The 27,237-nt window shown below is 42.1% G+C and overlaps 4 protein-coding genes across 5 annotated transcripts in view; 1 reads left to right on the forward strand and 3 right to left on the reverse strand.

The window, feature by feature from the left end:
- Positions 1–27,237, reverse strand: part of LOC135347803 (uncharacterized) — a gene marked incomplete in the record, with an annotated part of 825,189 nt that overhangs the window by 658,926 nt on the left and 139,026 nt on the right.
- The window catches only part of LOC135347789 (transformation/transcription domain-associated protein-like), a 54,494-nt gene that overhangs the window by 21,792 nt on the left and 5,465 nt on the right, over positions 1–27,237 (forward strand). For both annotated transcript variants that reach the window (XM_064545837.1, XM_064545838.1), the window contains 26 exons: positions 3,340–3,609; positions 3,914–4,078; positions 6,503–6,750; positions 7,013–7,183; positions 7,464–7,632; positions 7,934–8,157; positions 8,365–8,489; positions 9,119–9,397; positions 9,658–9,838; positions 10,221–10,479; positions 10,651–10,793; positions 11,010–11,223; positions 11,534–11,683; positions 15,495–15,731; positions 16,063–16,206; positions 16,518–16,667; positions 16,904–17,062; positions 17,532–17,700; positions 18,123–18,373; positions 23,666–23,784; positions 23,962–24,070; positions 24,343–24,510; positions 25,792–25,946; positions 26,126–26,574; positions 26,750–26,850; positions 27,103–27,166. In XM_064545837.1, the coding sequence (XP_064401907.1) occupies positions 3,340–3,609; positions 3,914–4,078; positions 6,503–6,750; positions 7,013–7,183; positions 7,464–7,632; positions 7,934–8,157; positions 8,365–8,489; positions 9,119–9,397; positions 9,658–9,838; positions 10,221–10,479; positions 10,651–10,793; positions 11,010–11,223; positions 11,534–11,683; positions 15,495–15,731; positions 16,063–16,206; positions 16,518–16,667; positions 16,904–17,062; positions 17,532–17,700; positions 18,123–18,373; positions 23,666–23,784; positions 23,962–24,070; positions 24,343–24,510; positions 25,792–25,946; positions 26,126–26,574; positions 26,750–26,850; positions 27,103–27,166 (4,873 nt within the window). The remainder of the gene's footprint in view (positions 1–3,339; positions 3,610–3,913; positions 4,079–6,502; positions 6,751–7,012; positions 7,184–7,463; positions 7,633–7,933; positions 8,158–8,364; positions 8,490–9,118; positions 9,398–9,657; positions 9,839–10,220; positions 10,480–10,650; positions 10,794–11,009; positions 11,224–11,533; positions 11,684–15,494; positions 15,732–16,062; positions 16,207–16,517; positions 16,668–16,903; positions 17,063–17,531; positions 17,701–18,122; positions 18,374–23,665; positions 23,785–23,961; positions 24,071–24,342; positions 24,511–25,791; positions 25,947–26,125; positions 26,575–26,749; positions 26,851–27,102; positions 27,167–27,237) is intronic.
- LOC135347914 (E3 ubiquitin-protein ligase TRIM45-like) lies at positions 4,583–6,282 on the reverse strand. Its single transcript, XM_064546033.1, has 2 exons — positions 6,125–6,282; positions 4,583–6,021 (listed from the first exon to the last, which is right to left on the reverse strand). Exon 2 carries the CDS (start codon positions 6,007–6,009, stop codon positions 4,678–4,680), a length of 1,332 nt encoding a protein of 443 aa, XP_064402103.1. The 5' UTR covers positions 6,010–6,021; positions 6,125–6,282; the 3' UTR covers positions 4,583–4,677.
- On the reverse strand, positions 19,780–23,556 carry LOC135348118 (tripartite motif-containing protein 2-like). The gene is made up of 2 exons (XM_064546293.1): positions 21,442–23,556; positions 19,780–20,524 (listed from the first exon to the last, which is right to left on the reverse strand). Exons 1-2 carry the CDS (start codon positions 23,440–23,442, stop codon positions 19,835–19,837), a joined length of 2,691 nt encoding a protein of 896 aa, XP_064402363.1. The 5' UTR covers positions 23,443–23,556; the 3' UTR covers positions 19,780–19,834.

Genomic DNA, 27,237 nt, shown 5'->3' on the forward strand with positions numbered 1-27,237 from the left:
GACGAGGCATGACTCGATAACTAAAGTGTTTGTGTGATGAACCCCGAAAGTTATGCAGTCAATTATGGCTTCAGTTAGCGCTCGCGGTAGGCACATCAAACGTGCGCAGGTTGAACAAACTTTAATGATCTTCCCAGATAACTTTTGGCCTTATATATATACTGTGACATTACACACTTTCTGAGAATATCTTGTCTCTTCTATAGTCATGCATGAGAACAAAATAATGGCCTTTGTGTATAATCTGGTACATATACTATAGCTGCCACTATAAATGGCCTGTGTGGCCCTTTGTGTAATCTGGTACACTAGCTAGCTGTCACTACAATGTCATATTCCTAGCAACTTAATTATGTACATGTGTCTGTACATGTGTCTGTATAAAAATTCTATCAATAGAAATCTATTTTTATCCCTTTCATGTTTTTCATATCTAGAGCACTTTTTGCTTTATACACCCTTTGTATCGCATAGCGTGAAATTCGCTATTTGGTTCAAAACCCCTCAGAAGAAATTTTCGTGGGTTATAATATTCGATATTCGCAATTCAATGCCAGGAAACCACACCCACCAAGAGCTTTGCATGTGAAGTATCGGTGCGCGGGAGTTTATCCCAGTTTTGATTTTCGCGTTAATTGCTCTGCCCTCGAAAAACACAAATTATACATCTCACGAAAAATTTCCCACTAAAGTGAAGCCCGGCCTGTAATATATTTGTTGCATTTTTACCATGATACCATACTCTGTGTCAGAGGCAGTCGGACATTACTTGAGAGTTCACTAATTATGACCTTTTAATTACATTCCGGACCAACATGACTGAATCTAGCTATAGTATGGGTATTATGTGCTGATAGGGTTAGGTCCAGTAACCATCACAGACACCAACACAACTACATAGTTGTCAACAGATTCAGCGACAGAAACCGTGCAGATGATTTATAAGACTAGCAGAAGCACAGTAGATGCTACTGCTGAGTCAGCAAAATATAAAGCAATTTGGCCTGGAATGTCATTAATAGTTAATTATACTGAACCCTCAAGTGATGTCTGACCTACCTCTTATTAAGCGCATGCGCACACTGTTCCTTTTGAGTATAGCAAAGTTCTTTAAATCGTGATCAGTTTGAATAAATTTCCTGGCAGTTGTAATCATTCCTCTGGAACAGGTATCACAAGGTTCAGCAGCATTTGCCATAGTGTAAACTAACTAGCTTCCCAGAAAATTGTGGCTGTGCAAGTAAACGCCGTTTTGTAGTCACTTGCATGTGTATAGTCATGCTAGGTGGTTATTCAATCATAACAAAGGGCACTAGGAAAAATACCAGCTGTACATAAGTACATGTACCTACATGCAATCTGCAACAGTAGGACAGTATCAAGCTTAATTAAGTACTGGGAGGAGTATGACATGCCTCCTGACTCACTGTAGTTTTATATTAGTTATAGATCTCTACGTAGGCATTCCATATCTCAACCTCCACCTGCCCACGCTCATTTTCACCCTTCTACCCTCACGCGACTTTGCGATACAGGCTCTGCTTTTTCTTTATCTTATTGAACGATTGTGATAAAGAACAGAAAATGCAAATGCTCGGACAGGATGTGTGCATGCATATACTGCTATCTACATTTATTAATGTAAATCTATTTTTAGCACTTTCATGCATTCTGTAATAATATTTAAACATCCATATTACATGCACTTTATACATGCAAGGCATCGGCACACTAGCTATAGCTGTTCCCTTTGTCTTCGGTATCAAAGTGAAACAACATTATACATGTGCACTGCACGTGAGTATATTGCAATAGTCAGAAATAATACAGTGATGCTGAGTTTCAAGTCTATACAGCATATAGTTTCAGTGCCTCCTTTTTTGCTTTCCTTGATGATCACCTGACGCGCTTGAGTACAGAGCCCATCCTAAAACGCCGGCTGCTACTAGTCCTAGTCCAACCTTTTCACCATCTGTCCATGGTTGCGAAATATGTAGCTCTCCAGCAAACTTGCTGCAGAAGGATTGGCAGTTGTTTGTGATCTTGTGGTAGTTTCCAAACTTGGCTAAGCAATTCAATCCTTGATTCATGATCGCTTCGGCTGAATCCTGAATGACTCCTAGCTTGGTTGTACCACTGCCTTTCTGCCTGATGGTTGTTTTTGGAGTGACGTAGTTTCCAGATTGCCCTCCAACAACACATACTAGCTCGAATGTGAATCCAGGGCTTCCACGATATGCTGTGTCTTCACACAAAAAGAGCAAGGAAAAGTGTTTCCATAGTCCTGGTGATAGCTTGTATACTGTCCACTTCACTTTTTCAGTAATGCCTGGCAGCTGCGGTTTGAGAGCCCATTCGGTGTCTACTTCTGAAAAATAGCTTTGTATGACAGCCTGATCAGTTAGTTGAAACCCCCTAGCACTTGTGATTATCTCTCCACTGGAACTTGTACCACTTGTCATACTGTAATGTAAAGTAGATTCCTTGTTTAATTCTCTCCACTTGTGGTAAAAGTATGCCTCTTGACTTTCAAAAGCATGCAATGTTGTAATGCCTTGCAACCATGAATAACATTAATTTTAATTCCAATGATGTAATTGCCTGCAAACCATGAATAACAATTCATTTAAATCCATGCAGTCTTCTTACCAGAAGAGTGATACTACTTAAATAACTAGAGCACTGAAGTGCTAACCCTCGGCTGTATAATCTATAGAAACCAGAAGAGTGTTGTGACAATTGAAGTTGGCTCTCCCTCTATAGTAGGTAGTTCATCAGGAAGAGCCAGTGTTTCCAGGCACTACAATGATAAAGAAGCAACAAACTACTTTTTAATAGAGACCGGTAAATGATCACTTCAGCTGCAAATATGTAGATCTATACCTCGAATAAAAGTCTGTAAGTTTAGCTTTTGCTTGCTTTTATATAACAACGAAGCTTTAACATCAAAATCTGCCACAATTAAAACTGTTGTTTGAAGGCTACCCATGCTTTAAACGCAGTGCTGTGGCATCCAGGTGAGTAGACTCAGATGTTACACAAACAAACAAACCAACGTACTATATATACCCGTGGCCGCCCACGCGTGCCTCGGGTAATAATCACCTACATAGCTAACACCAGATTTATAGTTTGGAATTAAACATGGACATACACATACAGTATTCCCTATAGGAACTAGCTGTGTATATATACACTGTAAGAGTATGTGATGATAATGTGGAAGTGTATAAAAGGAAGTGAATAGTGAATAGAAGTATCATTAATAAAACCATGCAGTACCATGCATGCATGACATAATTATGTTTTCACCATAATTATTTGCTCCCTCCCCATTAGGACAACATCAAGCTCAAGTACTGGGAGGAGTGCTCTATGCTAGTGACATGCCTCCTGACTCACTGCAAGCATCACCATGACGACGTGACCACACTATTCCAACTGCTCCGTGTATTCACCACTCGTCATGTCAAATCGTTTCATTTCCTCACCTCTTATTTGGAGAACGATGTGGCAAAGCTGTACCCCATTGCAGAGAAGAGAGTGGTCTTCTTCAAGTTTGTGGAACTGTTTACTGATACTGAGTTCCCACAAGAGCTCAAGGGAAAGGTTGGTACTAATACACGTAGTTATTGTAGAAGCTATACCTGTATTTTCAAGGTTACTGTATTGAATTTGGTTTGTTTCACTGTATATGCATGTATATAGAAGGGGTGGGTGAGTTTTTGGTAAGTGACAAACATGATACTGGGTTAGTATCTATAACTGTGTGCATTACATTCAGGTGTATGTACGTAATAAAGATTTTATAAGTTCGTGTGCTACAGTTCATTGACATTGCCCAATGATCCATGATATAATTATTTCAATCCTTCCCCCCCCCCCCCCCACACACACACACTCACATGCACAGATTCTTCAGTACATTCTGATCCCCATGTTCACGGCCACGTTTGAAGAGGGCAAAGGTGACGAGTTGCTGGGGGGAGCCCCTGATCCGGAGCATGATAACGATGAGAATATTATCAGTGTGTTTATCAACAAAGTCATCAATCCAGACAAACCTTTTGGATCTTCAGTAAGTGTATATGTGATGTGTAGTTGGACGTACAACTACACATTTGTGAGCCAAACTAGGCCTTTGTTTAAGACTAAACACGAGACATTCCTTATGTACAATCATGCATGTTTGAAAGCCGCTATAGTAGTGCGAAGTGAATCAATTTTTCTAGAATAATATATTTACTTATTAGCAGTAGCATAACTCTGCATTCTATGTAATAGATGTAATAGATACAGCGTGAGACCAAATGTTGTATGCAATATACGGGCACAAACCCGAGGGCAAGCTGCCTGTATATTGTACAACACAAGGGTTCTCATTAGCACTATAAATGTGTTTTATAACACGACAACCCTTACCAAAATGAATGATGCCTAAGAGGCTGTGTGACCGTGTAATAAGAATATTACGTGGAAGGGAGTGTATGCATGACTTTTATTACACGCTTGTTACCTGATAACGTGATATAAAGATGTTATAGCAAGCCATGCAAATTTAGGAGGTTGTCATTGTACCAATCATTCATTGCAGCAATTATTATAACAATATTGTGTACAGCACATGTGTATAGACATTGTCCAAAAAAACCATACTGCACCCTTTGTAACACCCTTTTATCGAAATACTTTCTCAACTGCATGTCCCACTCCTTTCACAGCACCTACAAATGCACCTATCATCATCTGATGTGCTATCTGTGCAGGTTCTGCTATACGTACTGCATGTCTTCTCCCGTCTCCAGGGTCATGCCTCTTCTTAGGGTGGCAAGCAACCTTCCTTTGTTTTGGACTAGCTTGTTGTTGGTCTCTATTAGCGGGCACCTTCTTCGGAATAACAGAATGGCAAGCAACTTTCCCAAATCCTCCACAAGCTTGTTGTAGGTTTTCATTAGCAGTAACAAGTTCAATGTCAGCCTTTGTCTGTGGGTGGATCTTGTCTAGTTGAAACTCTGCTGTGATCTCCTCGATTCGTTTCAATAGAGGTGTCCTCATTTTCAACACCTCGCCCACTGTTCCGGTATCGAGAACAGCTGTAGCATACTCAAAGCAGCTGCTCATCTTTGCTTCGGTCATCTCTACGTAGCTCCTCTGCATTGCTAGCTCTTCTAGTTTCTGCTGGGTCAGCATATGTAATCTAGCTACTAATTCCGCTCTCCGTTTTTCCAGAAGTTGGTGTAGGTGGTCAATTTCGCTGTGTATGTCAGCTTCAACAGTGTCTCTCTGGTCATTCACTTCTTGCCTCCTAGTTTCGAAGATACTCAAAGCATTACTCACTTTGTATAGCTTTGTCTTGAGCTGTTTAACACTTCTAAATGTTTCCTTTTTGTGTTTTTGGTAGACCTCCCTAGCCAAGTTGTAATCATGATTTCTGTGCAAACGAATAGTACAATCGTTACAGATCAGTTCTGAGCAAGTCTCGCAGTAGATCCTTGCCTCCATGTCGGAATGTTTCTCGCATTTCACCGATGGCTGTTTGGTTGGGGCAAGCTTTCCCACTGCATTGGCTTCAACTTTGTTTATGCCCACTATTTGGTGCCCATAATTCATCTTCCATGCATTGTGAGCTTGTGTACAATCATCACAGATAAACATACCACACTGACGACAGTATTTGGTTGCATTTTTGTCTGTACAGTTTTCACATTTTGTGTTCTTGGCTTTCTGAAGTGATTCTTGTATTTCGAAGAGGTGCTCGATATGGAAGTCTGTTTGTAGTCCCACTACTCCATTGGCTGGTAGAGGTACGAGGTACCGACAGGTGGGGCAGGTAAGGGACTGTCCCTTGCTAGCTTGAACCACTAGTTTCTCGAGACAAGGTGATTTACAGAAGATGTGGAAACAGGGCAATAGTTTCGGCTCCTTGAAGTTGTCGAGACAAATGGAGCATTCTAGTTTAGAGTCGATCTTCTTCAGAGCTTCTTCGGCAATTTTGGGTAGCTCAGCCATTGTGCTGTAGAACTGTAATATTGTGCAAATCAGTTATAAATTACTTAGCTAAAACATTAACTTAATACATGTAACTGGGTGGTCAATACTTGAATTATCTATATACGTACCGTACCTGATTCTAAAAAGGGTTGCCTGGTGGGTCTTGTAGGCGATTGTTGGGTATAATAGTCACGTGAGTTGCTTGCATTTGTGTGGACTCTGTGGAACCACACATCACACCAACAAAAGGCAACAATGCCATATTTACTCTTGTACATGCAGGATTGCCAATTTCATTTCACATGAACTGTCAATGACATAATCGTTTCCTAGCCTCGATTCCTATCGATAAAAAGGGTCTAGATCGAGGCTACTATTCTCCTACATGTACATGAATATAGCTGTTGTAGTCTCAGTTTCAATGCACACACACACACACACACACACACACACACACACACACACACACACACACACACACACACACACACACACACACACACACACACAGGACTCTGTGTGTATCCTCCTCCTTCAACTCTCCTCCTTGCTAGTGGAGCACGCTGCCCCTCACATCCACGACTCTAACAACAAGAGACAGGGAGCCAAGCTTCGGAGACTAATGACCTTTGCATGGCCGTGTCTACTACCTAAACAATGTGTAGACCCGGCCACCAAGTATCACGGTCATCTGCTGTTGGCTCATATCATTGCCAAGTTTGCTATCCACAAGAGAATTGTGCTGCAAGTATTTCACAGGTTGGGCAGGTGTTTTGTACCTCACATTTCCCTTTACGTCAAAGGGCACATAGATTTACTTATTTTGCGTAATATTTTAATTGTTGTAACCATAGGACTCTGGTGTTTGCTTGCACTTTGCAAGGTGGTACCAGGGGGCTTCATAAGCCTTTGGTGGTATACTACATTGCTTAACTTTCTGCAGTGTCTTAACCGTATCACTGTACAATATTGCACAGCTTGTGTACACTGCACACGTATACACGCACACAACTTCCCTCAGTTTACTAAAAGCTCATGCCCTGGAGGCACGGTCCATCGTACGACAGGCTCTGGACATCCTCACCCCCGTGGTACCCATAAGAATGGAGGACGCTAATGCGACGCTGGTGCATTGGACCAAGAAGATTATTGTAGAGGAGGGACACTCAGTGGCGCAGCTTATACACATGCTGTGAGTTGATTGGTTGGGTATTGTCAGCTGATTTCGTTTAACTTTGAGCTCCAATTTGAAGTTTTTGAATGACCAAAATTTGTGTCCGATTCAATTTCTCTGAAAGTTTACAGAATAGACCACATTTTGGCACTGTTTTGCCAACAACAAATTGTCCCTTTGATTTAAATATACACGTACCACCTGGAAGGGCTCATTGAGCTGTGACTGCTCGTATCTTTGCAACCCTCCCTTCCATATTGAATCACTAGCCCCACCTCTTTACCCCTCCCCCTTCCAGTCAGTTGCTGTGTCGTCACTACCGAGTCTACTACCCTGTACGTCAACACCTGGTGCAGCACATGGTCTCCTCCATCCAGCGCCTCGGGCTGACACCCAACGCCACCATCGAGCAGAGGAAGCTGGCCGTCGATCTGGCCGAGGTCATCATCAAGTGGGAGTTCCAAAGGGTGGGTGTGGTTTGATGCACTCCCATTTAATTTGTCTGTATACTATTAATTTATGTACATGTACATGTAGCTTCAGTTCTGCGCACACATTTTTTACTTCTATACATGTATTAGGAGGTAGTGTTGAGTTACATTGTACACTTTCTGCGTGTCTGTAGTATTTATTTGACCAAAGACAATCCTCCAGCATAAAACATTACAGTTGGCCTTTTCATTAATTTTGTAAACACATTGTAATTGTACGTTTCAGAATAAGCACAAGCACCTGTCCTAATGCTTGTGCTTATTTCTCTCGTGTTAGGTTCGTGAGTCTCAAGAAGCTGACCCTGAGCCAATGGACACTGATGGTGCCCCGCCTGCTGCCACACCCACTGCCACACCCACCACCTCTGGCCTGGGGCTCAAGAGGACGGCCAGTGATGGAACGGGGGATAGTAAGAAGGCACGGACTCAGACCACCGTGGCCGACCCTCAATGGAGTCTGGAGAAGCAACACGCCGATGCCATCATCAACTTTCTCATCAGGTATGGTACTGTTGCCCATAGTGCTAAATTTAAATGATTTTTGCTAGTGGATACATATACGTGTAAATACATGCAATAATGCTTTGTGGAGAACCATTGTACTCTCTAAATTTATTGTTTTTTCTTGATGCATGGTGCTAGAGTTTGTACGTGTGCTCTTCTTTTTCTCACTACTAATAGTTGTTTTATTGCTCCTCTATAATATAGACTAGCGTGTCAGGTCAACGACAGTCAGAGTCTACCAGTGGGCGGAGTCACCACGCCCGGCGAGGCCCTCTCCAAGCGGTGTGTCACTCTCGTCAAGACCTCGCTCAAACCTGACATCTGGCCCAGTAAGTTAACTGGTCGTGTCGTAGTGTTGATACTTTTTTTAACCCGAGGCATGTGGACGGCCACAGTTGATAGTAGTCCGTTGGTTTTCCCGTCTGCCTGTGGTATTCTGAGTCTACTCACCTCGATGCCACTGCGTTTACAGCATGGTTAGCCTTCACACAAACAGTTTATTAGTGACAAATTTTAAAGCTTTGTTGTCGAGCAGAAGCTACGTTGGCTGCAGGCTGCAGGGCTAGGGCTAGCTAGCTAGCTAGCTAGCTATACAAGGAGGCACCTACTTGCAGCTGATGTGATCCTTGTACCAGGAACAATATGGAAAAGGGTCACTAAAGTAGAAAGATAGAATTAGATGTTGGTTTGTGAGATTCTAGTGTACAGCAACTAAACCTCAGTTCTCAGCATGCCTTTTTAGTGTTAGTTGCTCCTGTAAGTGTTACTTGCTGCTCAGCTCATTAAATTACTACTGCATTTATTGTATAACACTCTTCTGGTTTCTAGATCTATATATACATTTTTTTTCTCCTGTCAGCAGCCGAGGGTTTAGCACTTCAGTGTTATAGTTTATAGGACTTTTGTGTGTTCCGTGTAACAATTGTGTCAGTGTCACTGTAATCTCCTTTCCTCACAGATATTGACATTAAGATCCCGTGGTTTGCCAAGCTCTTCGATGCTCTCACACAAACTGACCCCTCCACTGGCAACTCTGTAGCCAATTACGCCAACATCTGCACAGCACTCGACCTTCTAACCTTCCTCCTACAAGTACTGCCCCAGAACGTCATCCTGGCTGGCTTCAAGACTCTACATAAAGGACTCAATGTGTGCATGACGTGTGGTAACACTAAGGTGGTGCGATACGTCCACGCTCTACTGACCAGGCTGCTCGGAATGTTCCCACCGGAGCATGGTAAGTGTGCATGTTTTGAGAAAGGCAAACCGGGGCTGATTGTTTTGCTAGGCTAAGACTTTTCCAAACACAACAAGAAATATTCATACAGCTAGGTTCAGTTTTGTTATTCTCCTTCAGTCGTTTTGGGTAAATACCCTTCTAGGGAGTTTTAGCAATGACGCATAGAATATTATAATTATTATAATTATAATTATTATAATTATTATAATTCACAATTATGCTTTCCTCCCCTACACACACACACACATTGTATACAGCTTCCTCAGCAGTGGCCTCTAAATATGATGAGCTAGACATCCTGTACGCCTCTGTTGCCAAGGTGATATCGGATGGTCTATCATTGTCTGAGAAGGCGTCCACGCTCGGTCTGAGTCAGCTGCAATGTACTCTCATGGTGCTCAAGGCTCCCTGCAATAACGACCCGTGCTACATTGACAGGTGGGGCTGTAGTGTGGTGTATACTCTCTAACGGCTTACCCTTCTAACTGTTATGTAAAGGCCTAGTCCCAAACAAACTGTTTCTCATGTTCTCAAACTAGCTATTGAACTCATTCAGCTAAATCCACAGCAATTTTTGTTTGTTTACAATCAGTACAAATTAACCCCTCAGCTTGTACTAACTGTTCCTCAAAAGTCCCAGCTAGTATAAAGAGGTTTAATTATACTGATCTTGTGTGTTTTATTAACTCAGGGAATAAGACATGCAGCATTGACTTTGTTGATTGACACTTTGTACACAACCCATATACGTAGCCTCAGTGAATGCATGATTTCGTCGTTATTATTCAACTTTTACTTTCTGTCATAATCCTTCCTCCAGATTTCTGACGCTATTCCTGAAGGTGACCCAGCGTCTGCACAAGGAGCACATCACCCTCGTAACGCCCTCAGGGGACAGTCAGACCGTGTCTGAGCTACTCCAATGGTCTCTGGACATGATTAAGACTCGACTATCTGTGATGCCTCAGGACACACGCAAAGCTTTCTTGAATATTCTGACCAGTCTGATTGAGAAGAGTCCGGATCCTAAGCTTCTGAAAGTGGTCACTAAGATGGTGGAGGAGTGGGTTAAGGCTAAGGTGCGTATGTGTGTGGGGGTGGAGGAGTGGGTCAAGTGTGTGTGTGTGCGTGTGGGTTGGAGGAGTGGTTCAAGGCTAAGGTAGACTTACACACACACACACACACACACACACACACACACACACACACACACATACACACACACACACCCTCACGCCCACCCTCTACAGCACGAGCACCCGGGTCATTCATCCCCCTCCCTACGAGAGAAGTCCCTCCTCCTCACTCGGATGATGGTCTTCTATGAAAAGAGGTTCCCAGACGATCAAGAACTACTCGCCCAGTTCCTAGAAATCATTCTATTTGTCTACAAGTGAGTAGTGAAACATATGACTTCACGCAACTTAGTATTGTACTGTAAGTTCAGTTGGCTTCCAGAAACTCCCATTGCCCCTCTGTATACTAACATCACCACCCTTTCATTAACTTGATTTGATTACTAAACAACAGACTACAAAGAATTGTGCAAACATTATTTTGAGTTAAACTGTAGGCGGAATCGATTCCTTAATCCTTTCTTGCCCCCTAGAAACGAGAGTGCCAGTTCCTCGGAGCTGCTGGCCAAGTTGGAGCCCGCCTTCCTCTGTGGCCTCCGCTGTCCGCAGGTGCCCATGAGGTCAAAGTTCCAGGAGGTGTACGAGGGAAGCGTATCACAGAGGGTGTTTGACAGGATGCTCTATGTACTCTGCTCTCAGAACTGGGAGCATTGTGGAAGCTACTTCTGGGTCAAGCATTGCATTGATGTAAGTATGTGTGCTCTAGTGTATATATATCATGGTGTTTCAAGAGTGTGTGTACCATTGAATATCGAATTAGTGGTGTTTAAAAATACACTAGTTACGGCTTTGTAAGAGTTGTATAGCTTAACTGTGTTTTTAAACAATTCCACAATTGTGTAGACTTTTCTATATAATATGCATGCACATGTATGTATAGTTAAAATCAATAACTGTGTGAGCACACTATGGGATATGGATAGACAGAGCTACAGAAAGCACATTTTCGTTTAAGTTATGACCTCTCAAATCAGCTGTGTTCTTTTCCCCCCTCCAGCTGGTCCTGACGGCTGGGTCCCATGAGGACCTGATAAACCACTCCCCCTCATCCCCTCGGCTCCCTTGTATCTCCTCTATCAGTCACATCACGACCACTGTCACCACTGACGTCACTGAACCACCAGCTATCTCAACTCAACTACCTGAGGTGAGGGGTGTTTACATGTAATAAGTTTGATTTCAGCTCTCCTTTCATATTTGAGAATGTTACGATTTACAGTTTTAGGGATTGGCAAAAGTTTTGAAGTGAAGCCCAAGGCCGATTCTATGTCAGCCTAAATACGTGCATATCGTTCAAAACGACTAAAGTCTAGGTTTGACCTTCATAAAGTTGTCATAACTTTATCATACTTCACTGAAATTCTAAGTTCATATACCATTGGATTCCTTGTTAAAAAGCGCTTCTATCTATATGCTGTAGAGCTGGTAAGCTCCAACCCAGCTAAAAGTTATCATTTTCCATGTAGAAGTCCCATTTTGTCCACCACATAAAGCATAACTGAAGCCATAAATATGCCTCGGTGCGCATGCGCCTGCGAGGTATACGGTAGTGGGTCTGTGTCTGTGTGTCAGCTGCTCAAGGATCAATGAAGTGCAAGTAAGAGTTTCTAGTCATGTTTTCTTGGCTTGCCATTTGTGGATTTACAAAATAAAGCTTCGTTCTCGAGTTATGCCTACTTGGAATGCCATTGCAGCCTTTTCAGAAGAGTCTGTAGCAAAACTTGTTCACCGAGTGTTGCTACTTTACTTAGTAGTTAGCTCTGCACTAGAACGCTAGCTATTGGTAGCTGCGAGAGTGAGAAGAGAGCTGCAAGGCTCTGCTGAATTGCAGCCATTAATTTTAGACTTGAAATTTTGGCATCAATCGGTTTTAACAACAATCATGGTTGATCATTACCCACTATTTGAGTTTCCTTGTGATTGCTTTCATTCCTTCTGTATTGCACTGAACTAAAGGGCGACTTAGATTCGAAGCTAAGTACTATTTATGGAATGTAAACGTATTCACACCACTTCCTGTCGTACCTCCTCTGACATATCATGTGTGTCTTATGATTATTATGATCTTTTCCTACTTAAAATGGCTACCTCTAGCTCTCAAAACAAAGCTGCTGCTATAGGCTATGAGTGTAGGTTTCTGGACCAAGTTCCTGAAGAGTACCTTTGCAGGCAGTGCAAACATGTAGCAAGGGAACCTATTATTGTTGATTGCTGCAATGAGACCATGTGTGAAGCTTGTGTTCAAGAAATGATGGAAGACAAGAAGCCATGTTCAAACTGTCAAAAAGTACCTGTCAAATATATCCCCAATAAGATCAAAAACAAGATTCTAGATCTAAATGTTCACTGTTTGAACTGTCAAAAAGTACCTGTCAAATTTATCCCCCAAAACAAGATTCGGAGTTGCAAATGGACAGGACAACTACAACAACTTGATGAACACTTAAGTGACTGTGAGTATGTCGACACAAAGTGCCAGCAGTGTAAAAAAAGCGTTCAAAAACGTAATATGATTACACACCTTGCCAACGAATGCCCTGAAAGAGAGTTAGTGACAGAAGTACATTTTGTAAACTACCAGTTATACATTCTGAAGTGCCCCAATGGATGTGGGGTACATTTCGAGCGAGGTGATCTTGAAGACCACATAAATATGTGCAGCCTTCAAAAAGTCGAGTGCAAGTTCAATTTTGCTGGTTGTGAGGCTGAGTTCATACGAGGCCAGCAAAAAGATCACATGGAACAAAACACACAGAAACACCTTGCCTTAATAGCTACTACTCTGAGAATCAGCCAAGAACAGCAGCAAGCATTCGATCAGAAGCTTCAAGAACAGACACAAATGACAAACAAATTTAAAAAGCAACAGATAACTAGTACCACCAGAAGCCTATGGTCCGTCTACATTCTCCTTATCTCTTTATCTGTTCTGATCATTACATGGGCAATATGCTATGAACAAGAAGAAAATAGTAATTGTGATAACATTTTTCAAACACTGAAAAAAGACACAGAAAAAAGCATTGAAGCAATGAAAAGCAAAACTGAGAAGGATATTAATGCACTGAAAATGGAAACTGACAAAAGGATGGAAGTAATGAAGATCAAAACTGAGAATGAAATGACCAAGAAAATCAATGCCATGCAAAGGGAACACGAGAAAAAAATTCATGCACTGATTGATATTCAGAACAAGAAAATTAACGTTAAAAAACAGAAAACAAAACATGACAACGAGAGAGAAAAAACAGAGTTTGCGGATTGGTTTATGGATTGGATTGTGTATTTGATTAAAATTAGGTCGCCTCCTAGTTACTTTTAATGCGTTACATATATATTATAATTATTATTATGTTATGCATTATGCATTGGTCAGGATTATTGCGCAAACAGATAGTTATTACTATGAACTTTGAACTCAATCATAGATTGTGATGTCATCAGATTCTAAATAGTGCCAGTTTTTGTAGTTAGCTAAGCAGAATCATAGAATTTAGCTAGACAAGAGACTACTGGTAGCCTACATCTATAAAGACAAGCTAGAAATATTTGCCTGGGCTGCTCCTACGCCACTGTTATGCATGTAGACAGTAATGCACTTGTACTGAAATGTTATAGTGTAGGAATGTTAATTATTCGTTTCCTGTTTAGCTGAGCCCCCTTTTGATGAGAGCCTCTTCTGTCTTAAAACTAGTGTTCAAGCCTTTTAGACCAACGCAATAGATGACATAAGCCACAGCTTCACAGAACTCAGTCATAGAGATGAAGTATTACGGAACATATTCTTACTAATTTCCTGTGTAATTTACTAAGGTTTTACGTTCGTAGTACGATTAATTACCCAGTAATTTGAAGCGCATGCGCACTATCACTCCTGCAATAGGTACCAGGCCGTACTTTTATCGGCCTTGAATCGAGGCTAGGGCGAGTCCCATAGTTTCGAGTACTGTAGAGAAAAGCTCAGCGACCGGATATCCGTCTGAGTGTCTGTCTGTCACTTGAAGCTTTTTAGCATGATGATCGCTCCATTTGCACGCTTTTTAGTGTGACGATCTGTTTATCTCGTAGTTTAGCGTGACGATCGCTGCAAGACATTAATTTTTATTTCTACTCGAACTCACGGGATGAAACTGATACAGCTTAACAACTAAGGCAGTGAGGCAATGGCGTTGAACACACCATCTGCTGGCAAGACTAAGGGAAGTTTGACAACAAAAAGGAGCTAATGAGACAGAAGCTCGTCTGTCGTCAAAAGGTTCGAATTGAAGAGGAAAAGAGAATTGCAGTTAGAGAGATCTTTAGGAAACGAAGGAAACAGCACGTCGAAAAAGTAATTACTAATCATTACAACTTCTTTGTCTTCGCTAAGGCTAGGCTCGCCCTAGTTGGGCGGAGTCCAACCACGCTTTGCCAGTGGTTGGGTATCACGACAATATACGTTTTTGTTGCAACTGCAGAAAACTTGCAGCCCAATCAGATTGCAGCGTTCAAGAAAGAAACCTTACAGCTCAATTAGTAGTTAGCTTTGCACTAGAACGCTAGCTATTGGTAGCTGCAAGAGTGAGAAGAGAGCTGCAAGGCTCGGCTAGGCTGATGCAGCCATTAATTTTAGACTTGGCATCGATCGTTTTTAACAACAATCATGGTCGATCATTACCCACTCTTTGAGTTTTGCATGCAAGCTAATGCAAAAATGTTCATCGTGTATATAGTAGCTTTATGTTATGTAGCTTTGGCATCTCCACCGAGGCATCAGCACCTGCGGTGTTTTCATTGACCATATAACTTTCGGGGTCGAACTCAACGCAAATAGACTTTACGTTAAGCGTCTAAATGTTACGTTTTCAAATCAGTTTCAGAAACGGCTTGCTATTTGTGGCTTGCTATTTGTACACACATTTGCCTAAGATTTTAACATAAGCTGTTCAATGTGACCCCCACACATACACTGTACACAGGAGTTGCTGGTTATGGAGGGTAACGACTCCAGCGGGGGTGAAGACGGAAGAGGGGGTGCTCTGAAGAAACTGGCCTCCAAATTAAACTCGTTTCTCACTGACGCTCGTACAATCAAGACCGGGCAATACCTGATCTCATTGGCCCACCTCTGTCACCTGGACACGGAGTTAGCTCACCATGTTTGGATCGACCTCTTCCCTCGGGTGTGGACAGCACTCTCTGATGCACAGAGAGAGGTCGGTCAGAGATACAAATGTATTGTGCTTTTACTTGCAAGTGTTTTGTGCTACGTTTCATGTACATGTACTTCTTGTATGCTGGCTGACCTTGTGCGTGTTGTATTGTTTATAGTAAATGTATTGCAAACAGTTTTCTTAGATGATTATACTCACAATGCATGTTATGTTGGTGGTTAATTCTACCTTTTTTATGACTGTAAGACCTACGTACTGCCACCGTAATTGAAGCTCCATATTACAATCATCTTTATACGGTAATTATAGCTTATGGAAAGGTTCTGTTTTCATCCTATACCTCTCCCAATCTTAAACTCCTCCCATTATACAGGTAGTGTCCAGGGAGGTGAGTCCATTCATGTGCAGTGGCGCCCACCTGGTACAGATGGACTCTCACCCCAGTGCTGTCGGCAGCTTCCTGGAGGCCGTGGTCAAGTGCAAGCCACAACCACAGATCAGGTCGTGCATACTGAAGGTGAGTGTGTACCATATCACATATACAGTGCATGTACACATTGTATAGGCCAGTGTCAATACTGTGTGACTTCAGCTGTATGTGTATATGCATGTAAGTGTACGTTCGTATGCCGAGTCAAAGAGTTATAGTTGTTATAGTACTTAGGGGATGAAGGTTAAACCTAGGGCCCCTTTTAAGTTTTAACTTTCCTCGTCTGCAAGAATTGCGCATGGGCAGCAAAATCACTTCTCTCGAAAAACGCTATTCCATTTGTTGTTTGAATGGATATTATAATTATAGTCTATTCCCTCCAACACACATACACACAGTACCTTGGTAAAACACACAACTATTGGCATGGCTCCGCCCTGCTGCTAGAGGAAAGGGTGCTCTCTGAACAAGAGGTAGCGGGAAAGGTACGACAGATCCCCTCCTATGATGGTAACTATGGAGACCAAATTCTGGACCCTCTACAACAGGTGAGAGATATTGAGATAATCACGAGATATATCAATAATGTGAATATATCACTAGATCCCTCTCTGATACTCAGGCTAGCATATACACGTATCTCTCTTAGGTATCTAGATAAATCCTCTCAATCAAAAATGTGAGTCATTACTCTGATTTTTACTAAGTACAATGTAGCTGACTATGATTATGTAGACTTGTGTTTGTGACGTGTTACCATTAAAACATTGCCCAACCCTCTCAGGAGTCTCTGGATTCTCTCTCGGAGCTCTACTCCTCCCTGTCGGAGGACGACATGTGGGCGGGACTATGGACTGAGCGTGCCCAGTTCCCAGACACGGCGCTGGCTATTGTGTACGAGAGTCAGGGGCTCTTTGAGCAGGCGCAGGAGACTTACGAGCAGGTGAGTGAATAAGAGATACATGTACAATGTACATGTATGTGTACGTGCGTAATTGTTCTACGTAATATGATTATTAACTCCATGGTTGTGTATTAGAGCTCAGCCAATTTGGTACAATACCAGTATTGATTGCATTAGCTTACATTGCTAGATAATGCTACCACTTTGTTCCAGTCTAAATATATCCACAAGGATCAGTCTAAATATATCCACAAGGATCCGTAGAATACTATTCAGGTCTCAGTTCTGCTTGACACTATTATGCAATACCCCCACATTGCCCTACCCCTATATGACAGTGCCACGAATGTCGCCCGTAACTCTAAATTAGGCCTTCCATCTTCCCCCCTAAATTTCTGTTTTTGGTTTGTTTGTTGAAGTGAGCTTGCTTGCTTGCACGTATAGCGTTCTCTTACTGATCAAAGACATGTATGCACATAACTCCACCACACCCCCTCTTACCCTACAGGTGATCAAGCAGGCGCGAGAGCTTCACAACTCCGCCCCTGCCCCGCCCAGTATCCTTCCAGAGTACAAGGTGTGGGAGGAGCATTGGTGTCGCTGCTCTAAAGAGCTCGGTCATTGGGAGACTCTTAACGACTTTGGGAAGTCTCAGAATGGAATTAACCCTTTCTTAGGTAAGGGAGGAATTGGAGTGCTGCACAGTATTATATAGCAGTAGTACATGTAGGTTTAGACTGTAGTCTGTGTGGCTCTTTCATGTTGTACAAAAGAACGGTTTGCCATCACTGAACTGTCAGATGGAACTCTGATCGGAAATCTTAGTTCTAGGAGAGGTTCGCATTTGCCGAATACTTTTCAAAACCTGACCAATGTGCATATTGTACTCCTGTATTGCCTAGCTGTTTCCTACGTAACTGTTAGTGATCAGTAGATTCATGTAGAGTAACATATATATTAAAACATAAGTGCATGTACAGCCCTAGTCTGTTACTCCTTGTTTGTGGCACATATGTGTACGTGTACGTGTATATCCCTGCACACACACACACACACACACACACACACACACACACACACAAAACACACACACACACAGTCCTGGAGAATGCGTGGCGTGTGCAAGACTGGACAGCCATGAAGGAAGCCTCCACACAAGCAGAACCAATTTGCTCTGAGAACTACAGCGCTCGTCTTAATCTCCTCCGAGGCTTCCTAGCTCTATGCTATCCTGATGAGCAGAGATTAAGTGCCGTGGAGAAGTTAATTGAGGCAGCCAGTATTCAGGGCATCAAGCAATGGCGGAGGCTACCTAAGATTGTGTCTCACGCTCATGTCTCTCTGCTGCAGGTAGGGTGGGGGGGGGGAGGGTTGCATGTGATGTGATGTGGAGTGAGTATAAGATGTAATAATTATAATGGGCTGGCAATTATACTTTATTGATGGAGGATGAGATTTATAGTGTTGTTGGGGGATTAGGCCACAACAAGAGGTAGTTCTGTTTCTGGTCAGGTTGCTTCTCTGATTACGTGAGGCCAGGAGGGACAACAGCAACTGAGCCACAAATATTTGCAGTGTCATCACTTTTTTATTTTTCACAGTTTATCTTTAAAAACGGTTTACAACACAATAAAATAACATACAGGAAGAGGTATTTTAGGCTTTGGCAACCAGAACATTGAACTGAGAATTGTCTCTATACCAAACACCTATATACTGTCATTGCACTAGCTTGAGCCATTGTAAGTGCTCTGTATCAAAGCAAAAAAGCAAAATGAGACCACATAATTATTGTGTTAGCATAATAACATCTTTCTTTGCAAAATACAAGATAATAATATTATACAAGATACAATCACTATAGCTTACTGAATACCTTAAGGTGACATATTTTCGCGTGTATTAATTTCTGCTATTTCTGCGAATGAGAGTAAAATCGCAAAAATTAGTACTCGCATATAATTGGCCGCCCTCTTGTTTAATGTATCCAGATCGACATTTCGCAAAAAATTATACCGCAAAATATACAAAACTGTAAAAACGCAAACAAATCTACCTGTGAAAATATGTCACCTTAAGGTATTGAAGTGTTGTAGGTGCTGTACATGTAGTTATTGCAACACCCACTCAACCTAAAGTGAGTGGGTGTGGTTTGCGCATGCGCATTAGGTGTGTTGCTAAAAAAACAGCCCAGTGAAATATTGAGCGGCGGATGGACCAGAAACAGAACTACCTCTTGTTGTGGCCTTAGTGTAGAGCCTACATGTACATTGTATATATAATTATTTGCCATGATTGTGTCATAATTATATTTATAGCAGTTGCGTGCATGGTTATGCATGTTACCGTGAAGCGGGAATTAATTTTCGCTTGTGCAAATTACTCGAACGTCCTCAAAAGAACTGTGTGTGGTTGTAAAATTCGCATTTCAATGTTCAATGCACACTCACCAACAAACTTTTGATGTGCAATTAATTAAACGTATAAAATACCGGCTCGTAGGAATTTCTCCCAGTTTTAATTTTTGCGTTAACTGATGTCACTTGAATGTGTTGTCTGTGATTAACTGGTATGCATGCCCTGGTGAACTTTTATCTGATCATCAATTCTGATATGCGCAGGCACTGTCAATAAAGAATTAATCAAAGGTATATTAACCGCTGAATATACGTAGGCCCATTGTAAGGAACTTTTGTTACAGATTCAATTTATAACGCAGATATGCATGGTGGTATATCGATTGTGAATTGTGCAAAAATTATCATCTGATAAATACATAGCTACGTATACATGCAGTTCAAGGCTTGTTGTTTAAAATATCTGTAGTCTATTGTTTCCTTTATCGGCCACTACTAAAGAATCGTTGTGATCGACGGCCATTCCATAGATAGATCTGAACTTTGTTTGATCGGAACCTTCTCCCCCGAAAGTTGTGATGTAGGCTCCCTGAGAGTTGAAGACGCTTACATAATGCGGACCGTTCTCACTGACGTACACTGTGTCATTGCTGTCAATGGCAAGACTGTACGGACCGCTTAGCTTTTCACCGTTCGCTTTTTGTGCAAATGATCGTAGAAACTGGCCTTTTACTGTGAAGACTTTCACACATTTGTTGGTGTGGTCAGAAACATACAAGTTGTTGGCACTATCAAAGGCAATGCAATAAGGATATTGAAATTGTTCGCTTCCTTCTCCACAAGACCCAAATGATCGTACATGTTTGAATTCTGTGGAGAGCACTTGTATTCTGTGATTATAGCTGTCTGTGACATACAGGTAGTTGTCATGGTGATTGAAACAGATGCCATATGGCCACTTGAACTGCAGACTACCGCTTCCTGAAGTACCGACTTTTGATACAAACACTCCTTGTGAATCGAATTTTTGTATGCGATGATTTCCATAATCTGCTACATAGACATTGTCGTCTTTGTCCACAGTCACACCATGTGCACCGCTAAGTTGTCCGTTTCCCGATCCTTTTGTACCAAATGTTCGTACCTTTCACCTTTCGTAGTGAACACTGAGACACAACGTCCATCTTCCTCGATAACTACCATTTGACCTCATGTAAAAACAACAACTCATGTAAAATTAGCAATCTTTAGTCGAACTTTATATGTAATTATGTGGTGCCTATATCGAATTTTGCAAAAAAATTGTGTGATAAAACTGACGTAGCTAAGATCTGTTTGTAAGTGTAGTTGGTCACTTAGTTTGTTTCATAATGTGCATAAGAACAATAAGTATGTAGCTACGGAAGACAGTACAGTGTATAACAACCCATTATTTAGTTTGTTTCTTGTTTAAAATGCACTCAATTGAGGTAAAATGAAATAACAGTAAGTACATGGCATTGTGCAATAATATAGATACATTACAGTCTTTAGCTCGTTTTAAGTATTTGTTTCCTTTATCGGCCACTATACTAAAGAATAGTTGTGATCAACTGCCATTCCATTCCATAGATAGATCTGAACTTTGCTTGATCGGAACCTTCTCCCCCGAAAGTTGTGATGTATGCTCCCTGAGAGTTGAAGACGTTTACATAATGCGGATCATTCTCACTGACGTACAGTGCATGTGTCACTGCTGTCAATGGCAAGACTGTACACTAATAGCTTTTTTCGCCGTTCGCTTTTTGTGTAAAAGATCGAAGGAACTGACCTTTCACTCTGAAAACTTTAACGTAATTGTGTTTATTTAGGTCAGAAACATACAATTAAATTGTTAGCACTATCAAAGGCGTTGCATTGAGGATATTGAAACTGTTCTCCTAGAGATCCAATTAATTAGTTTTGTTGCAAATTGTGCAAAAAAGGATATTCGAATAACACACCCACACACACATAATTAGTGATTAGTATATATACACACACACACACTTCACCCGTAATATTATTTATAGCTAATTAGTTTGAAAATATCTGTAATCTATTGTTTCCTTTATCGGCCACTACTAAAGAATCATTGAGATCGACGGCCATTCCAAAGATGTTTTTGAACTTTGCTTGTTCCGAACCGTTTCCCCCGAATGTTGTGATGTAGGCTCCTTCGGACTTGAAAACACTTACATAATGGGGACCATATAAATTCGGACCATTCTCACTGACGTACACTGTGTCATTGCTGTCAATGGCGATACCATACGGATGTTTTAGTTTATCACTGTGCGATTTTTGTGCAAAAGATCGGAGGAATTTACCTTCAGTCGTGAAAACTTTCACACAATTGTTGCTATGGTCAGAAACGTACAAGTTATTGGCACTATCAAAGGCAATGCAACGAGGATTTTTAAGCTGTTCGCTTTTTATTCCTTTCGACCCGATTGATCTTTTATGTTCGAGTTTTGTGGAGAGCACTTGTATTCTGTGGTTATTGCTATCAACAACGTACAAATGATTGTCATGGTGATTGAAACAGATGTCGACTGGCCTACTGAACTGCAGGCTACCACTTCCTGAAGTACCAACTTTTGATATAAACACTCCTTGTGAATCAAATTTTTGCACACGATTATTTCCACAATCTGCTACATAGATGTTGTCATCTGTATCCACAGTAACACCAAACGCATCGTGAAGTTGTCCATCTCCTGATCCTGCTGTACCAAATCCTTTTCCTTTTTCACCTTCTGTAGTCAATACAGAAACAGAATGCCCGTTACTCTCGATAACTACCATTCGTCCTCGGTTGTCAACAGTTGCTCCATTCGGATCGAATGAGCTGATTACTTTGCTTGGTCTGCCAAAGCTTTGTGGTGATAATGGTACGACTACTTGGAATGGACTCCCTTTTATAGGGTCCCCATTAGCAGTGACATGAAGCTCATGTATTCCTCGGTTCATTGGACGATAGCCAATGCTATGGCGGCCATTTTGTAAATTAGCTACACAGCTTTTTTGGCTTTTTCGGCTTTTTACGTGAACTAGATTTGCCTTGAGCTCTAAGCTGCCTTCGTAGCTTCTCTTCTTCTTTGTTTGTGCTTTAAAAACCACAGTACTTGTTTTTCCAATTGTTGCACCTTCTAAACCACCTTCAGATACCTGTATGTGGCTGTTTTCTGTACAGATTATATCCGTTTCGATAATTTCGAACAGCTGTTGACAAGCTTGCACAACACTTTTCTTCTCATCTAGTTTTAGTTCAAAATTCCAAGCTATCTCGGGTTGAGAGGCGTCCTTTTCATGCTCAACAATGGTGCGTTGGATATCACTGATAGTGATGTCTTTTGCTTGAACGACATCTTTCATATTCTTCATCTTCGTTTCTACAGCCTGTTCGCAGCTATAGAGATCTTTTTGAATAGTCTCGGCTTTTATTTTCTGTTCGTTGAGAGTTTGCATTGTTTCATGAGTCAGTTTCTTCAGCTCTCCTACCCGCTTAGCTTTGAGTTGGTCGAGTAGGCACTTGAGTTGCTCAATTTCTCCCTCTATATCTGCTTCCAGCATGGCACTTTGCTTAGTGATCTTCTCTTGCCTTCTCTCGATAGATTTCAATTTGGAATCAGCTTTTGAGGCACTCTCTTTGACTGGTTTCAATGCTTTGCTGATCTCAATCCTATTTTTAGAAAATACCTCTTGTATTGTGACACATACGTGATTTGAGTGATCAGCACAAGTACATTCATCGCATAATAGCTCGTTGCAAGTTTCACAGAATAGCTTGATTGCCTGTTTTGGGTGTGTGGAGCAATTGGAATTGATCAGATTCTCTTGTTCCTGTGATAGGCTGGTAATACTATGGGTCTTTAGTATTTTCACTTTGTTATGAATGGTCCTACACTCATCGCAGATAAACCCCTTACAATCATTGCAGTAGGCTGTAGCAGCTGTTTCCTTCTCACAACTGACACACACTCTCTCAAGGGCACATTCAGTTTTTTCTAGTACCTCTTTAACGATTGTGTTCTCTGCCATTATAGAATTTGATTGAACTAACAGCTATAAGTGCTTGTGATCTATATATAAATGCTAAAGACTTACTTTCGATGTATTTATAGATATTATCCCATATGGGTATGTTTTGACATTTTACCCCATGTATAATTAGAGTAGATACAATGTACTCTTATCTACTATATCAACACCATGACAACCACAACACGCGCGCACACACACACACACACACACGCATGTACAGCTCTCCCAGCAGATCATGGAGCTTCAGGAGGCGACCACCATTCACAGTGGCCTGCAGTCGGGTGGACTAACTAGACAATCATTTCAGACCGAGATTAAGACCATCTTTAAAACATGGAAGTAAGTACAAACGTATAGTTTATACTATTTTCAAACTATACTTATTAATACAATGGCCATGACAATGTGTTTTGGTGTACGTGCCATGTGATTGCATTGATTGCCCATGCACTAGCTCCACCTGCTTTAGGCCCCAAAACATTTCTCTGTTGAGTATATGAGTAATTGTTTCCATAGAAACCGCTTGCCGAACTGCTCAGATGACTTAAGCCACTGGAGTGACATTTTCTCTTGGAGGCAACTACACTACAAACACCTAGTGAAGGCTTATGAGGGATCCACTCAGGTGAGCCGCTGGTTCATGCCGTGTGCAGCCTGCATGGCTATATAAAATGTAATGTGCCCTATATACTTATATAATTCCTGAAATAATTATTCATTATAGATCTTTGTAGAGCAGTGTATCACTCAGTGTATAATAATGTTGCATGGACTTACTGCAAATTTTAGATCAATGACATACATGCCGTATACATATTTTATTTTGGTTGAGTCATTTAGAATATAATTTGCGTGTATCAAGTTCACAAAATGCTATTCCCACGCATGCATGCACAGAGCAACCAGGCAATGTTGATAGTACACCACTCAGCCAGTGCCATCATCCAGTACGCGAGGATAGCCCGCAAGCACCAGCTGTTCCCCGTGTGTCTGGACTCCCTCAGCAAGATCCACAGCATCCCCAGTGTCCCCGTATTGGACTGCTTCCAGAAGATCAGACAGCAGGTAGACTGCATGCGGTGTGTGCTTAGCATTGGGGTTTATGACAGTAAACCTCCCGAACACGAGGGCGTAGCCCAAGGGAGAGGTGTGGTTTACTGTCATAAACTCCTAATACATATTTCCGATAAAGAATAAAGCTCTTAATAAAGCTCTTAATCAAAGCTACATCTTAAGCTATAGTGTTGATTTGACATACCCCCCAACGTATATGGAGGGCCATTTGGGTCAAAAATAAGGGAATATAAACTCATGTCAACACACGGCTAAAAGACACGCTCAGGCAACGCGCTCAGGCAACACACGCTCAGAAGACGCGCTCAGGCAACACGCGCTCAAAAGACGCGCTCAGGCAACGTGCCCAGGAAACGCGCTCAGGCAACACACGCTCAGAAGACGCGCTCAAAAGACGTGCCCAGGCAACGCGCTCAGGCAACACACGCTCAAAATACACGCTCAGGCAACACGCTCTGGAAATACGCTCAGCCAGCACACGTTCAGGAGACTCGCTCAGGCAACACAGATTCGGAGTACCTTGACCTTTGTACCGGTTATTTTTCACCTTTGTACTGTGTACTGTGTACTATATGGAGTAGAGAAAATCGTGTAAAAATCTCAAAGACACAAGAACTGAACACGTGCACACATTACATAACATAGAATGTTCTAGAACTATAGCTACACAAAACAATGAGGTAATCATTAGCAGATTTGACCATTGCACTTGAACATTTTACTCTAAATAAAGCCCTTGCACTTTAACCTTTTGCTCTAAATGAAGTGTGTTACTTGAGCGTGTGTTACTTGAGCATGTGTTCCCTGAGCGCGTTTTCTAACCGTGTATTGTCTGAGCGCGTTGCCTGAGCGCGTCTTCTGAGCGTGTGTTGCCTGAGTGCGTTTCCTGGGCACGTCTTTTGAGCACGTATTTTGAGCGCGTCTTCTGAGCGTGTGTTGCCTGAGCGCGTTGCCTGAGCACGTCTTCTGAGCGCGTTGCCTGAGCACGTCTTCTGAGCGCGTGTTACCTGAGCGCGTCTTCTGAGCGCGTCTTCTGAGCATGTGTTGCCTGAGCGCGTTGCCTGAGCGCGTCTTTTAGCCGTGTGTTGACATGAGTTTATATTCCCTTATTTTTGACCCAAATGGCCCTCCATAAACGTATACATGCATACACCCAATCGTATATAGTTTCTGTTTCAGTCACACTATAAACCCCCAGGCTATGACAAAGAGCTGTTTCTCCGTTATACATGATATACGTACTGTATTCATAGTGCATCCCCCTCTCCCCAGGTCAAGTGCTACCTCGGCATGTCCTCTTTGATGGAGGACAGTGAGTTGGATGAAGCCATGGATGTCATAGAGTCCACCAACCTCAAGTACTTCACCAAGGAGATGATATCTGAGTTTATGGCTCTCAAGGGAACGTTCCTCGCTCAGATTGGAAGGTGAGATAAAACTGTGCATGGTGTTTTTTGTTGTATTTAGCGGTACGTGCATTTGTGCTTCTTTAAATTGTTTCCTACTGCATGCATGTATTGAAGCATAGCTTGCTTCATTTCTGTGACGTTAGATCAAGACAGAGAATCTTTCTATACACCACATCATGTACCCCCCTCCCCTGCAGAGCTGAGGAGGCCAACAAGTCGTTCAGTGCAGCTGTCCAGCTCCATGACAACCTGGTCAAGGCCTGGGCACTGTGGGGAGACTTCCTAGACATCCTCTTCGATCAAGACCACAATCTAACCCTCGGAGCTTCAGCCCTAACTTGTTTCCTCCATGCATGTCGTAATCAGTCGGAGGGGCGCTGTCGCAAGTACATTGCACGGATATTTTGGATATTGTCATTTGACGACGATAAAGGGACACTTGCGGAGATTGTTGATAAATATTACGGAGGGATTTCCCCGATGCATTGGTTGCCATGGATACCACAGCTGTTGACGTGCCTGGTACGAAAGGAGGGCGGTCACATGTTGAATTTATTATGTTCTCTGGGGAAGGCCTACCCTCAGGCACTCTATTTCCCGATTAGGGCTCTCTACCTATCACTCAAGATGGAGCAGAGGGGAAAACGTAAGCTTGCAATTGACGTTAAAATTGGTGTGATGGTCTCATGTGCAATTGATTTTAGTGCTCAAAATTTATCGTTCCACCAATGTTTTGGCTGTGTATGAAAGCACTTGCCTATTTAAGAGGAAATGTGAAGAATGATCAATGTTGTAACCCTGCCAATTTTGTCTTCCACTAGATAAAGCTGACCAGGCGTCCAAGGTTTCGACCCCTATGACCTCCTCTGAGTCCTCCCTCCTCCAAGGAGAGCCCATGGACACGGGCGAGAAGCCACCCGAGGTGATGATTATGATACATGATCAAAATGAGTACAATTATTGGCTAAAATTAATGTTATAGCAGCAAAGTCGTTGTTGTCAGTGTTTCCCCTACGTGTTAAAGAACTGAATAGAGCACCCTGGCGTGCTCTGCGCCCAGCCATACCCATGCCCCCCTGTTTGAACTTGACTCTGGGGGAAACACTGTGTTGTTGAGTGTTTAATTAGGTCTAAGCAATATTGATTATTGCTTAATTTTACTTCTCCTATATAGAATCAACATTCTGTGCTGGTTGCTAAACTGGCTGGAACACCTACTTCTCAGCAAGGGCTCAAAGGTAACCAATCATGCACCCAATGCATTAGCTGTGTCCACAATATACCACCCACGCACACACACACACACACA

Source organism: Halichondria panicea, chromosome 14, assembly GCF_963675165.1.
Source record: "Halichondria panicea chromosome 14, odHalPani1.1, whole genome shotgun sequence".
NCBI lineage: Eukaryota > Metazoa > Porifera > Demospongiae > Suberitida > Halichondriidae > Halichondria > Halichondria panicea.

Excerpts from the sequence above, each read along its gene's own strand:
- LOC135347914 (XM_064546033.1), bottom strand. The coding sequence starts at position 6,009 with ATGGCTGAGCTACCCAAAATTGCCGAAGAAGCTCTGAAGAAGATCGAC.
- LOC135348118 (XM_064546293.1), bottom strand. The coding sequence starts at position 23,442 with ATGGCAGAGAACACAATCGTTAAAGAGGTACTAGAAAAAACTGAATGT. Across the intron at positions 20,525-21,441 it reads ATAGATTACAGATATTTTCA|GTACGAACATTTGGTACAAA; the intron begins AACTAATTAGCT and ends GAAAGGTGAAAG.